This window comes from Hydra vulgaris, chromosome 08 (genome assembly GCF_038396675.1).
Source record: "Hydra vulgaris chromosome 08, alternate assembly HydraT2T_AEP".
In the NCBI taxonomy this organism is placed as follows: domain Eukaryota; kingdom Metazoa; phylum Cnidaria; class Hydrozoa; order Anthoathecata; family Hydridae; genus Hydra; species Hydra vulgaris.
In genome coordinates, this window is record NC_088927.1 from 49200001 (window position 1) to 49213956 (window position 13956).

At 30.1% G+C, this 13956-nt stretch overlaps 1 protein-coding gene across 1 annotated transcript; it reads right to left on the reverse strand.

Moving 5' to 3' along the window:
* Nucleotides 1–12965: 12965 nt before the first annotated feature.
* On the reverse strand, nucleotides 12966–13541 carry LOC136083391 (histone-lysine N-methyltransferase SETMAR-like). Its single transcript, XM_065802787.1, has one exon. The coding sequence runs from the start codon at nucleotides 13539–13541 to the stop codon at nucleotides 12966–12968; it is 576 nt and encodes a 191-aa protein (XP_065658859.1).
* Between the last annotated feature and the right edge of the window lie 415 nt (nucleotides 13542–13956).

The following is a 13956-nucleotide window of genomic DNA, read 5'->3' on the forward strand; positions in this document are numbered from 1 at the left end:
CAACCCTCTTGTAGCATCCACTGAAATACATTTTCAGATAAAGCAGTATCTGCATTTGCTAAATCATCAATTGTACAAAACAAAGGAACTTTTCTGTGATCTTCAAATAACGGTAGTGCTTTCGCTGTTGTGTCTGTCAAGCTGTCCATTCGTTGCGAAATTTTTAGCAACGAATGGACAGCTTGACAGACACAACAGCAAAAAAAAAGAGCTAATTTTTGCAAAATGACCGCTTGACCATATGGAACAGCTTGAACTGTGTCAGAATCAATGCCTGCCTCCATGCAAAGAGCATTAAGCTCGCCAAGCACTGCACAAATTGCTCAAACTTAACTGGAAGTTTGAATTTTCCATTTTTACCACTTCGATTGAGCTGTTTTGCCAAATCGACAGATAAAAGAGGATTTAATAAACGATCACAAAGATCATTGGCATCACGGCAACCCTCTTGTAGCATCCACTGAAATACATTTTCAGATAAAGCAGTATCTGCATTTGCTAAATCATCAATTGTACAAAACAAAGGAACTTTTTGCTCGTTTTGTTTTTGGACCAACTGAGGCAAAAGCTGAGACGTTGCATTCCAAAGGTTTCAAAAAATTTGAAATGTTAGGTGAGATTTGTGATATATGCATTGGGACTAAAGGTGGAGAACAAAGCGGTGATAACGGCTCACTAATTTTAGCATTCAGTGGTTTAATAAATAGCGATATCAAGGCATCAGAGTCAGTTTCACTAGTGATGTTTTCTAATGGCTGTAAAGTTGTTCGTTTATTAGGTCGCACCCTAAACAAATTATAAAGAAACTAATTTTATTACTTATCTTTCACGAAAAAAACAATAACCAATAAGTATTTATAAATACCTGAACTTGAGGTATTTCATCAATCTCTGTGCACCAAATTTTTTTATTTGAACTGCATGTCTTAAACTGTTTATAGTTTGTTGACAATTATCATCATTTGGAACAACTTGCAGAAGACATGCATCATATGGTTCAACTTTCCACAAGGCTTGAATGCGAACAACATGTTCAATGGACAATGCAATCTAATCATCAATAGAATAATCCTCATAATCCATGAGCATGATGCTTTGTGAATTCAATATATCCACATGTGTGTCATCAAAAAATACTATGTATTTCATTCTAACATATACAACTAAACAAATATATTTATGATTTTGTATAAAATAAACATATCATTACATAATTGACACTAAACTAGTACACAAATCTGGCGGAATATTATGATATTAGCAGAAAGTTAATTTAAAAAAATCTTAATAAAAAAAGAATTTCCAGGACTGCTAGAATCAAATACCTATGCATGCTAAGCAATCAATTAAATTTGAATAATTTCAATTCAACAAAATAACAATTTTTTTTTATCTAAAAAATGTTTTTAAATTCTCTTAGGGATCAAAACGTAAAGTTTCAGACCAAAAGGGAGATTAAAACCCTATTATTCTAATGTCAGGATATGTCGGTTTTATAGAAAAATATTGATATGTACTTTTTTAGCTGTTAAATTAAATGTTTTTAAATAATTAAACAAATTGATTATTAACAATTATCAAAATAAAAACAACATCATAATCATAAAATAACTTAAACAGCAAGATTTACAAGAAAATATACATTAAAAAAATTATACTTTGATATAAACGTTAAATACTAAGACATATACTTTGAATTACAATATGGTATAACAATAAATTTTTGCTTATATGGATAAAAAATACACTTGTTTTACTAGAGCTAAATTATTCACATATGTTGCAGATTCAAAATAAATACCTATACCAAGTGAAGAAGATTCATAAGGTCCACTTTGGTACAAATTTTTATGTAGCTTTAAAACCAGAAATTAATACAATAGGTTCACTCAAAATTTGTCTGATCAAAACAATTCCCTGTAATGTAATACAACAATTGTCTGGTGATTTACAATTAAAAAAAAGAGGCATATTTCTATCGGTAATAGATTGGTGACGGATATTTTTCATATTATTTAAAAGATGAGGAAATATACTAGACGTCGCTTTCGTTTTACGTTTTAAAACTGATAAATAATTTTCAAAACAAAATGTAGAAAAGTAGTCAAAAGGTTGTTGATATAAGTTAACAAAATACGATAAATGTAACAAGACGTGAAAATTATATGACATACACTTTGGTGTAAACAATTCAGGACATTTTTCAACAAAATGACTGATACATGCCTTAGCTCAATCTAGATAATCATTGAATCTGTTAGAACAAAGACAATATGTTGCATAATGTAACAATAAAAAATGCTCATAATAACTTGGCAGCAAAATCTTTTTTAACAAAAATGGCCCTAAATATAATAAGAAAAAACGATATTTTGTAGCTTTATAATGACACAGGTCTGATAAAGGTCTAATTTTCCGATGAAATTCAATAGGAATAAATGCAGAAAAGTTTTTCATTATTTCTGATAATTGTAACATTTGGTTTAAGCTTAATTTACAAGGAAGACGTGGATACTGAAAAACTGATGTAAAATGAAAAAAAAATAATTTTTTACACACACCAAGGCACACCAGATACTGGTATTCTGGCGGAAAAGAAGAATGTAAACCAATACCTGATATGGAAGCTAAAGGTGATAGAATTACCTGATTATTTCTTTTCATATCACGATAATTAAAATCATTACGCATATCGCAATTCTTTTTTGAATATAAAGTTCGATGATCAACACTTTCAGCCTCGATTGTACAATATGAACATCCACATTTTTGCAGTATGGTATTTAATACCTTAAAGCATTGCTCGTGCGGGTGTATCACAAACAAAAATTATACTATTGATAATAAATGATACTTTTTTATATACAGGGTGTATACTTAATTTCTGACCCCCTATATCTCGGTTTAAGAATACGGTATTTCAACACATACCATTTTATTACTGTCATATCAATTTAATCAGACAAAGAATATGTTAATAGTCAGTAATCAGTATTTTGTCCATTTCTTTCTATGCATTGGGTAATTCTCCTTGGCAGGCTTTCTACTAGGCGAAAACACTCTTCTTGCGTAATGGCAGCCCACTCCTGTTCAACACGTCTGATCAACTGTTCACGATTACGAGGTCGAGAATTGTGTAAAACACTGTCCTGGAGTCTTGACCAAATATGTTCGATGACATTTAAGTCCGGCGAGTTGCCAGGCCAGTCGGTCCGCACTGCTGGAAAGTCTCTGTTGATCACATTCATTGTTGCTCTTGCCGTGTGGCAAGTTGCTCCATCTTGCATCAGAATAACTTTATTTCTCACAGGAAAGATGGTCTTATCATCAGCTGCACGTTTGTACACAGGTAGAATAATATCACGGTAATATTTTCCATCAACAGTTTTATTTAGCTCAACAACAACCAGATCAGTTTTGCCATATCGAGAAATGCCGCCGGCTATCATAATCTTGAGACCGAATTTCGGACGTCAAACATAAGGTATTGACTCTGGTGTTGCCTTACGTACTCTTTGATTTTGACGGTTTGGAGCCGGATATAATTCAATTGGACTCTCATCAGTCCACAATACGTGAGCTCGTTTCACTTTACCATCCGGTGAGTCATCTGCGAATCCCTCTTCTTGCAAACGAGTACAAAAATTTACGCGATCAGTGATGTTTTTCTGCGACAATATGGGTTTCACTTTCTGTGTATAGGCATGCTTTCCCCATGTGGTCTTGCGCAAGTATTTACTGATAGCACTGTGTGAAATTGTTTTTCCTCTTTCTTTGTAACTGTCTGAAAAATTCAGTTTCTTAGCTACAGTTCTCGTTCCAACTCCGACTTTGTCTTTGACCCACTTTCTGACCTTGTCCTTGGTTCTTGGTGAAAACTTTGTTGGCTTTCCAGGTCGCTGAGCATCTGTGACGTCACCCTCTTGTTTTCTTGCCCACTTCCTTACAGTATTTCGAGAAACTTTACACTGTCTAGTGATTTCTTTAATGCTTAATCCTTGACTACATAAAACCTGAATTCGGTGACGAAGTAACTGTTTATCAGAACTCATTTTCAGAGTAAATTGCTAAAAAACACATGTTATATAATGCATGTTAGTAACATATACATATAATACATATAAATACACACAGAGTAATTAATGTAAATCATAAACAGACACCAAGTATCACTGATATAAATAAGGCAAATAAAAATAATGCTGATTATTTCTTGTAGCCAAAATGCTAAACATTAAAAAAGTGTAAACTTAATATCTGACCCCGGTTTCGAAGAGTAGCAATATGTCATAAACAGTGAAGAAAAAATGTGTTATTAATTGGCAAACTAAGATCATATATTAAGGAGTAATAAGGGCAATTTACTTAAAAATCGTGCTAAAACTATAGTCATAATGCCAAAGGCCGTGGAAGACAAGGAGAATGAAAATATCATTTTTATGTATGTTGACAAAATGGCTCCCATAAACATTTTCTGAGGTCATATCCTATCTGAAGTGAGCGTTTTACGTGCAGAAAGTATAGTTACACCAAAATACATACTATAGTATTTTTCGGGCTAAAGTAGCATTTAAGAGAGCAACTCAAAATCTTGTGTTTGTAACATGTGGGGGGTCAGAAATTAAGTATACACCCTGTATGAAATCTTGAGATTTCAATAATGACAATTCACCACACAAATCCGTTATCAGATAATTTAAATCTGGCTTTACTGTGCCACACCACACCGATACTGGTTAAGGAAGTTTGCATTTAAACTGCGGAATATACAAGAGTATTGGCCATGCACATAGTCCAGAACTTTTAAAAAGTGGCAAACCGTCAACATTAAAAATGAAATCTATAGTTGATGAAACTTGACAAACACCTTTGTCAATACAGTACTTCAAATTTTCAATAATTGAAAAATGAAAAAAATTTCCTTTAGCTAATTTCGTAATCTCTGGATATTTCAATTGTGATTTCTTTGTCAATAAATTAACAGAGTTTAGAACATCTAACACTTTAATTTTTATTAGCAACTCTAAAAGATAAGACATTGCACGGTGACTAATATTAAAAGTAACAAAAAACATAAGCAAGTGATCTGCAATTGTGAGAATATTTTCTTTTATGTCTTCTTTGGTCTCTGAAGCTTGATTGTCACTGGAGTCCGTATACAAATATTTTTCAATACCATCTGAGTCTGAATTTATATCACAATCTGAATTATGTTGGTTATATAAATTAGTTGTATTGTTTTCCAAACAGATGTCAGATATTGAAAAATCATTATCACTGTTATTACTGTTTGTTACTTGAGTGCTACAAGATTTTCTAAATATAATAATTATTACTAGATAAATTTTAACATTAAAAAAACACACAGACAAACTGTAGTAATTTTCAATAAAAGAAAAATCACAAATTGCATTCTTATATTTAAATTAGCTATAATTGTTATCACAACAGACATTAAAGAAAGGGAAATCTAATTTAAAGGGCTATTACCTTTTTCATGTGCAGTACGATTATCACCTAAAATAAATATTAAATTCCATTATAGTTAAAACTATATTTTTGTAATGGTAATTTTAGTTGTAATGCTAATTAATTAGCATTACAAAAATATTTGGTTAGTTAGTTAGCTAAAATATACTATTATTGTTATTATTATGCATATATTTTTGTTTTATAATATATATTATTACAATTTTATATTAGGAACACATACAACAACAGTTAAACTTAATTTTTAAATTAAATCACTAAAGTTCAGTTTATATACTATATAAATATAATATTAGGAAATGAATCTATTAATTTAAATTTTTAATAATTTATTATTCAATTTTTTATATTGATTATTGAATTAGTTAATATAAATTTACCAAGAATTGTAGTGAAAAGTGTTGACAATTTTGAATTTGCTCCTCGCCTGTCACAACGCTTCGATGCTATTTTTAAAATTAAAAAAATTATACGTTCGGTTTTTCATTTAAATTCTAAAACAAAAAACAGAACAGTATCGGATTAAAGTCGGCTAAATGTTTGTTAGCCGAGCAATGTACTTATATGGCGGCCTACAGACATCAAGCCAACGTTTTGCCGATAATATAAATCTAGCCGATGTTTAACCAATGTAACGATGTCAGTCCAACATCGGCCCGTTCTCGGCCTAAACACAGGGATATATATATATTTATATATATATATATATATATATATATATATATATATATATATATATATATATATATATATATATACATATATAAATATATATATATATTCATATATATATATATACATATATATACATATATATATATATATATATATATATATATATATATATATATATATATATATATATATATATATATATATATATATATATATATATATATATGTATGTAAATTATGAAATAGTCGATATAGCAACACTACCTAGTAGCAGCAGGCGATAAGATAGTCGATGTATTTACGATATCTAAACAAGCAAAAAAGTAAAATTATTTTTCGTTCCTTAACTAAGGGATTACCCTAAACAGAACAGAGCAATCGAAAAGTAGTAGAATATAGCATTATAAAGTAGATAGAAAGTCCACTACTTAAGAAAAAAATGTATATAGATGCATACATATCTATACACATATATATCTATACATACATATACATAAATATATATAAAAATATATACATACATATATATATATATATTTATATATATATATATATATATATATATAAATACACACATATATATATATATATTTATGTATATTTGTATATATATATATATATATATATATATATATATATATATATATATATATATATATATAAATATATATATATATATATATATATATATATATATATATATATATATATATATATGTATATGTATGTAAGAATATAAAAATTGCTTCATCACTCTCAAAGTTGTTTTTTCTCTATGTAAATATATAAATATATATATATATATTTATATATATATAAATGTATATGTATATATGCATATAAACATATGTAATATTTATATATAAATATATATATATATATATATACATGTATATATATATATACGTATAACTATATATAGATAAGTATAACTATATATATATATATATATATATATATATATATATATATATATATATATATATATATATATATATATATATTTATTTATATATATATGCATATATATACATATAACTTATATATTTATATATATATATATATATATATATATATATATATATATATATATATGAATATATATACATATAACTTATATATTTATATATATATATTTATATATATATATATATGAATATATATGCATATATATATATATAAATATAAAACTCTTATATTGTTGTCGGAAAGTTTTTTCCGTTTTTTGTTGACAAAAAGTAAAAATTAAAATGCAAGACCAGAATTTTTTTTTTATTAATTGATAGACTGCCTGCCCCAACCAAACCCTCAGTCGATGTAGCAGCACTCCCTTGTGAGTCAGGCTAAAAGATAGTAGATATAGCAGCACTCCGTTGCGAGTCAGGCTATTTGTCAGTCGATATAGCAGCACTCCGTTGCGAGTCAGGCTATTTGTCAGTCGATGTAGCAGCACTTTGTTGCGAGTCAGGCTATAAGATGTGTTTGTGCTAAATAATGTTGTTCAAAAGGACATTTCCTATTTTGCTAAAATCGCAGACCTAGAAAAATGTTAACGCATGCGTAATTTTCATCTATTTTAAAACGATATCAAAATTTAAAATTCACCTCGTGCGCTTAGTGTTTTTCAAAAGGACATTTATTTTAAAATGTCTTATTCACCTATTCATGATATTACTTTTTTAATATTTATTTTCTTAAGCAGTTAACTTTATTTTATTTATTTAGTTTATTTTTCAAATTTGTGCATTAATTTTTGATTGTAAAATGAACGATAATAGTTGCTCTCTTGATTTGTACATTCAGTGGGTAAGATTCTTTATTATCTTATGTGATTCCTAATCATTTACTAAAAGAGTACTGCTTTTATGATCATAAAAATAATTTACTGTTTTCAGAACTAATGTTGTCAGTTGAATCTACAGTACCTGTTGTCAAGCATGTTTTTGCCACCTATGTAGATGTTTGTGCAAAAAATGCAGAGCACGAAATGTTGCACACTGCATTACGTTGTTACTTTTTCGGGTAGCATGGAAAAGAACTTTGAAGGTTGGCAAATTAATTAAATAATCTGTAGATAAAGTTTTGTCTAACTGTAGCAACTGCTTAATTCATTCCATGTTTTTTGCCCTTCTGTAACATTGTAATAAAATAAAGAAGTGTAATTTATTTGATTTAGAATTGTTTAAAAAAGAACACAAGTTGCTTTATGAAAACAAAGATTTTGCCTACACAGGAGTACCATTCATTGTGTCAACACGGACAAAACTTGACTGTCAGCATAGAAAAGACCGAAATATTAAAAAAAAGGTCCAGTATAGTAAAAAGAAAAATGAACAAGCTGTAAGTTTTAATCATTTTTTTGAAACTTAATTTTAAATCATAATTTCATATTTCTTTTCTATAATAAAAGTTATAATTACTTATATTACAAAGATTATAATTTGACACAATATTCTTTAACATTTACATTTGTATTTATTTCCTAAAAAAGATCTGTATTAAGATTTTATCTCATTTAACTTGCGTTTGTTTATTTTAATGTGTAGAGTACAGATCACTATTGCCAAAAAATAGAGTCTTTCTGCAGGATACCAAAAAATATAATTGCCCTGCCAAGGTTGATATTAAAAAAATTGTTGGCTCAGTGTCGTTTTATAGGATTAAAGACAAATACAGCAAAATTAAAATTTTTCAATCTTGCTGTATTTATAGCAGTATTTCTAGAAAAATTTTATAATAATTTATATTTATAATAATTTATATTTATAATAAATATTGCAATATTTATAGCAAAAAAATATTATTATACTGAAAAAGAGTTCTAGTTGTTAAAATAAAACATCGTTAATAATATTTTTTAATATCATAACATATATATATTATATATATTTATATATATTATAGGCATATATATTTTCATTTTTGTTATAACAACTTAAGTCTCATTTTTACAGCTTCCAAAAAATTCAGATAGGTTAAGAAAAGAAACATCAAATAAGCTCCGCGTAGCCTTAGCTAACTCTGAAATTTTACTTAAGTGCAGAAAGTATATCTTAGTATTGCCTGATATTTCTGTTCATAAGAACCATGTGATGTAAGTGAATATTTTCCTGTTGTATTTACTTTGTTTCCTTGTTTTTTAAAGTTTTCTATGAAATTGATGAAGTGTTATTGTTTAGAGTGCTGGTCTCCGTCAGCCCATTTCTGAGAATCTCATTGTAGAAATTGCTGAGTTAGTAAAAAAAGGTGTTAATACTGTATCAGAAATGAGACGGCATCTTGAATTTTTGGTTGATGTTTTGTAATTTACAAAGTAGAAATAAACGTTACTTTCCGATAGTTAAGACCATTCGAAATCATATGCGGAATGCAAGAAGAAAGCTTCGCAGATCTTTGATCGACCAAGAATGTTTGCATGATAAAGTAAATGAATGGCGAATAACTTTTCAAGAAGCAATGATAAAGTTCAGACCAAAAGGTGTAAATATTGTTGATATCAATGATCCTGAGCTTAAGGATTCATTGTTGTTTATTTATCAAGATATGTGGCAAAAAAGATTACTCTTGCGGTATGGAACTGACCTTATTTTTCTTGATGCAACATATCGCACAACTAGGTATGCTCTACCGCTTTTTTTTTGGTTGTTAAAGCAAACATTGATTATAAGGTTGTAGCTATTTTTGTGTGTGATCTGCTATCACAGAAGCGTTATTGTGCATTAAAAAATGGATCCCTACATTTCAACCAAAGTTTTGTTTAACTGATTACTCAAATGAAGAAATTAAGTCATTGGAATCAGTGTTTCCTGGTGAAGAGTTGCTCTATAATCTTTTTTTTTTTGATTTTTTTTAATGTTAACTCAATCAATGTATAAACAAAGTCCAACTGTTTTTCATTAGGGTGTAATATTTTAATTTATGACTTTCATTAAAAGCAAGCTTGGGAGAGGTGGCTTTCTAAAACTGCTAATGAATGTTGTGTTGTTAAAGATGCAGTTAAGTTAAAACTGCATAACATTGCTCATGCAACTTCAGAGGAAATTTGCCAAAATGCTGTTGACGCGTTAAAAGATTCAGAAGAGTGGAAAAGTAACCCAAAATTACCAGAGTATTTAAATAGTACTCGGTTATGTAACCTAAAGGTTAGTACATATGTTACAAAAAATAAAAACATTTTGGTTTTTATCCATCCTTTAGTAAGAGTCATAACAACAATTATTTATTTACTATATTTTCAAATTAATATTATTTCATAATAATTCTATTATTAATAACTGTTCTTTATTTTATTGCAGTGATGTTCCCTTTGCTTTTAGTGTTAATCTTCTGATTAACACTAAAAACCAATCTTTAAAATATAGTTTTTTGGAGAAAAGAAAAAATTCTTTTCTGACAGCTATGCTTAGTATTTGTATAGAGGAATTTCTTCCTCATAATTACGAAAAGTTAGTTATTTTATGTTAATTATGTTACAGCCACTTATATAAAAGTACTGCTGATTACAAAAATAAATAGCAGTAATTTTATGTTTATTTTAAACTTTCTAAAATAATATCGTTGTTACCATTATTGTATTGTTAAACTAAATTAGATCAAATCTGGGCTAACTAGACAATTTCTTTTCTTTTAGCTATGTTGATAAAAATAGGAGAGCGCATTCATCTTACAGAAAATATAAGTATAACATTCCGGCATATTTGACAAATCGTTCACAACCTTTAGTAAAACATTGTATGAAAATAATAGACAAAGTAATAAGCATGGATTTAGTTAGAGTTAGCGCAATAACAGACAGATTATGCAATGTTGCTTCATTTCAGAGTAATAGTAGAGAAACTTACCAATGCTATCTTGGTAATGCAAAAAATTTGCCAAGTTGTTCATGTTCAGCTTGGTTATATAGTGCATATCCGTGCAAGCATTTTTTTGCCATTTTTATTAAAGAAAATCTTTATTGGTCTGATTTTGGTTCCTCTTATAGAGATTCAGCGTAATTTGTACTTGACGCATTGCCAGATGAAAATATTTTTTTAGACTTGGCTTCAAACAATAAATCATTAAAAATGAATAGTCTTGAAGATGTCAAACAACTGCATGAATCTGTGCAACCTGAACATAATCAGGCAATACACAGTATTTGTTCTAAAAATAGGAAAGTCTCAAATTTTGATCAAAATATACCCCATAGTCTCGCACAGGTAAGACACACACCAGCAGCATGTCGTGAGCTTCTAAATGCAATAATAAATTTGACACATTTATGTGATTCTCATATAGCAACAACAATTTGTTTGATGAGCTTATAAACTTAAAGCAAGCTTTGAAGAAACTCTTAAAAAAGGGCAAGAGGTTAATTCTGCTTCCAGATAAAAAACCAGAAACCTGGATCAAGTCAGGTACAAATTTACCACATCTTCTTAATTTTCCTGTTCAATACAAAAGAAAAATGCCAAAAAGAGTTGGTGTAAAATATAACATGTTCAAGGCAGCTTCAAATATTGACGTCATCTCCAAAGAAATAACTGAATCTTGTATGACTGATATTTTAACTAATCACATACCAAATTTTAACTAATCACATAGTAATTTTAACTAATCACATGAAAATTGTGAAATGTTTACATTACCCAATGAGTTGATAAAAATTGAAAGTAGTGTATGTCAAGAAAAAACAGTATTATTAGATATTTGTCAAGAGTTTGACGAAGCCAACATAGTTAAAGATAATTTCCATCTTATAAGGGATTTGCACTCTATTAGTGATCTAAAATGCTCATTGATTGGAGATTCAGAAAGGAATGAGATAGGAAAAAGGAAAATGCTTAATGACAATGTCATTCACTTTTTTTAACATACGATGTCAATTCAGTTTAACATTAATATTGGTCTGCAAGATCCCATCAAAGTAAACGTTATGTCTTTTGATATATGTCCAAGCAATGCATTTGTACAAATTCTTCATGATGGAAATCTACATTGGGTTTGCGTTACCACATATGATTGCAAGCCTGGGGAGATATATATTTTTGACAGTCATTTTCAGGGTTTAATAAGTATTGAGACAAAAAGGCAAATATGCTCTATCTTACACTGCCAACAAAAAACAATAGTTATTAAAGTTCTAACAATTCAACAGCAAACAAATGGTGTAGATTGTGGTCTCTATGCTATTGCGTGGGCTCGACAGGTACTTGAAGCAAACAAGATACCACCAAGTACTCTTATTTTGAGCAAAGTAAAATGAGGATTCATCTTCTTAACTGTATACTAAACAACCGGTTAGATGTCTTCCCAACTTCCATATTCCTCTACACTGTTCTTGTCGCATGTTTTGGATCGTTGAAGATGAATGAATTTTTAATAGGTATGTTCCAATTTTCTTTAACTTTAGTAGGGGTAGGGTGACCGTATTAGCTTTGCATTATAATGTTATAAATGATTGTTTCACTATAATTTTTGTTAGCATACATATAAAGTTATAATTAGAATCAATTGTTCCATTTATAACTTTTTATTTATAACAACTAATGGATTTGCTTTTGCAGGCAAATGGCTCAATGCTCTATGTGTAAAAAATGATTTCATCGTGAATGTCAAAAATTCCACAGTGTGCATATGAAAAGGAAGATGTTTTATGGAACTGTCACAATTGCCAGATGTACACAACAAAAACCAAAGGTTTGATCAGTTAAAAAATGTCATAAGTTGTTAAGGTAATCTGATATATCAGGTAACCAAAAAAGTTCGTGCGGTTTTTCCGTATATAATAAAAACGCACAAAACGACAAAAGTAAGTACATTTATTCATCAAAATAGTCACCATTAGCATCTAAAACCTTTTCCCAACGTAAAACAAGCTTATTTATTCCACTTCTAAAAAATTCTCGGTCCTTTGAGTCTATAAAAGCTTTCAACTCCATTTCAACCGCGTCCTGGTCTCGGAACTGCTGTCCTTTTAAATGATTTCCCAGGGAAAGGAAAAAATGGAAATCAGTAGGGGAGAGGTCTGGCGAGTATGGTGGATGAGGCAAACTCTCCCACCCAAGGCTTTGGAGCTTGTCCTGAGTCACGCGAGCGGTGTGCGGTCTCGCGTTGTCGTGGAGATTCAGAACTCCTCTCCTGTGCACCAGTGCAGGCTGCTTTACAAGCAACAGGTCGTGAACTCGTTGCAGCTGTGCTAAGTAGACCAGTCCAGTAATGGTTTGGCCTGTTGGGAGCAGCTCGTAATGCACCACACCAGCTGTAGTCCACCAAATGCAGAGCAAAACCTTCCGCTCGTGGAGATTGGGCTTGGGTGTCTTTGGGATGGGGTCATCGGGGGACAGTATTGTGTACAACAATACAAGCAACGCTTGGTATTGTTGTACACAATCCATTTTTCGTCGCATGTCAATAAACGATCAAGAAAAGGCTCAACATTGTGGCGTGATAAGAGTGATGTGCAGATCGTAAGCCGTTGCTTCTTGTTGTCGATTGACAATTTGTGCGGAACCCACCGACTCAGCTTCCACGCTTTCCCAATCGCATGCAGATGCAGGCGGATGGTTTCAACACTTACAGCAAACCTCACTGCAAGTTCTTGGCTGGAGTCAGACTCGACAGCGTCCTTCAGTTCATCCTCATCAACCAACAATGGGCGTCCAGAACGCGGCAGGTCTTCGATGGACTCATCTCCCGAAGAGAATCCCTGAAACCACTTCTGTGCTGTGCGTTCACTTACTGTACCTTCTCCAAATGTTTTTTGGCCGCTTGTGTTGCATTCCTTCCAAGTTTGAACTCGTAAAGTAAGCA

Bases quoted from the DNA above. Each gene is read 5' to 3' on its own strand.
- LOC136083391 (XM_065802787.1), bottom strand. From the start codon at position 13,541: ATGGATTGTGTACAACAATACCAAGCGTTGCTTGTATTGTTGTACACA.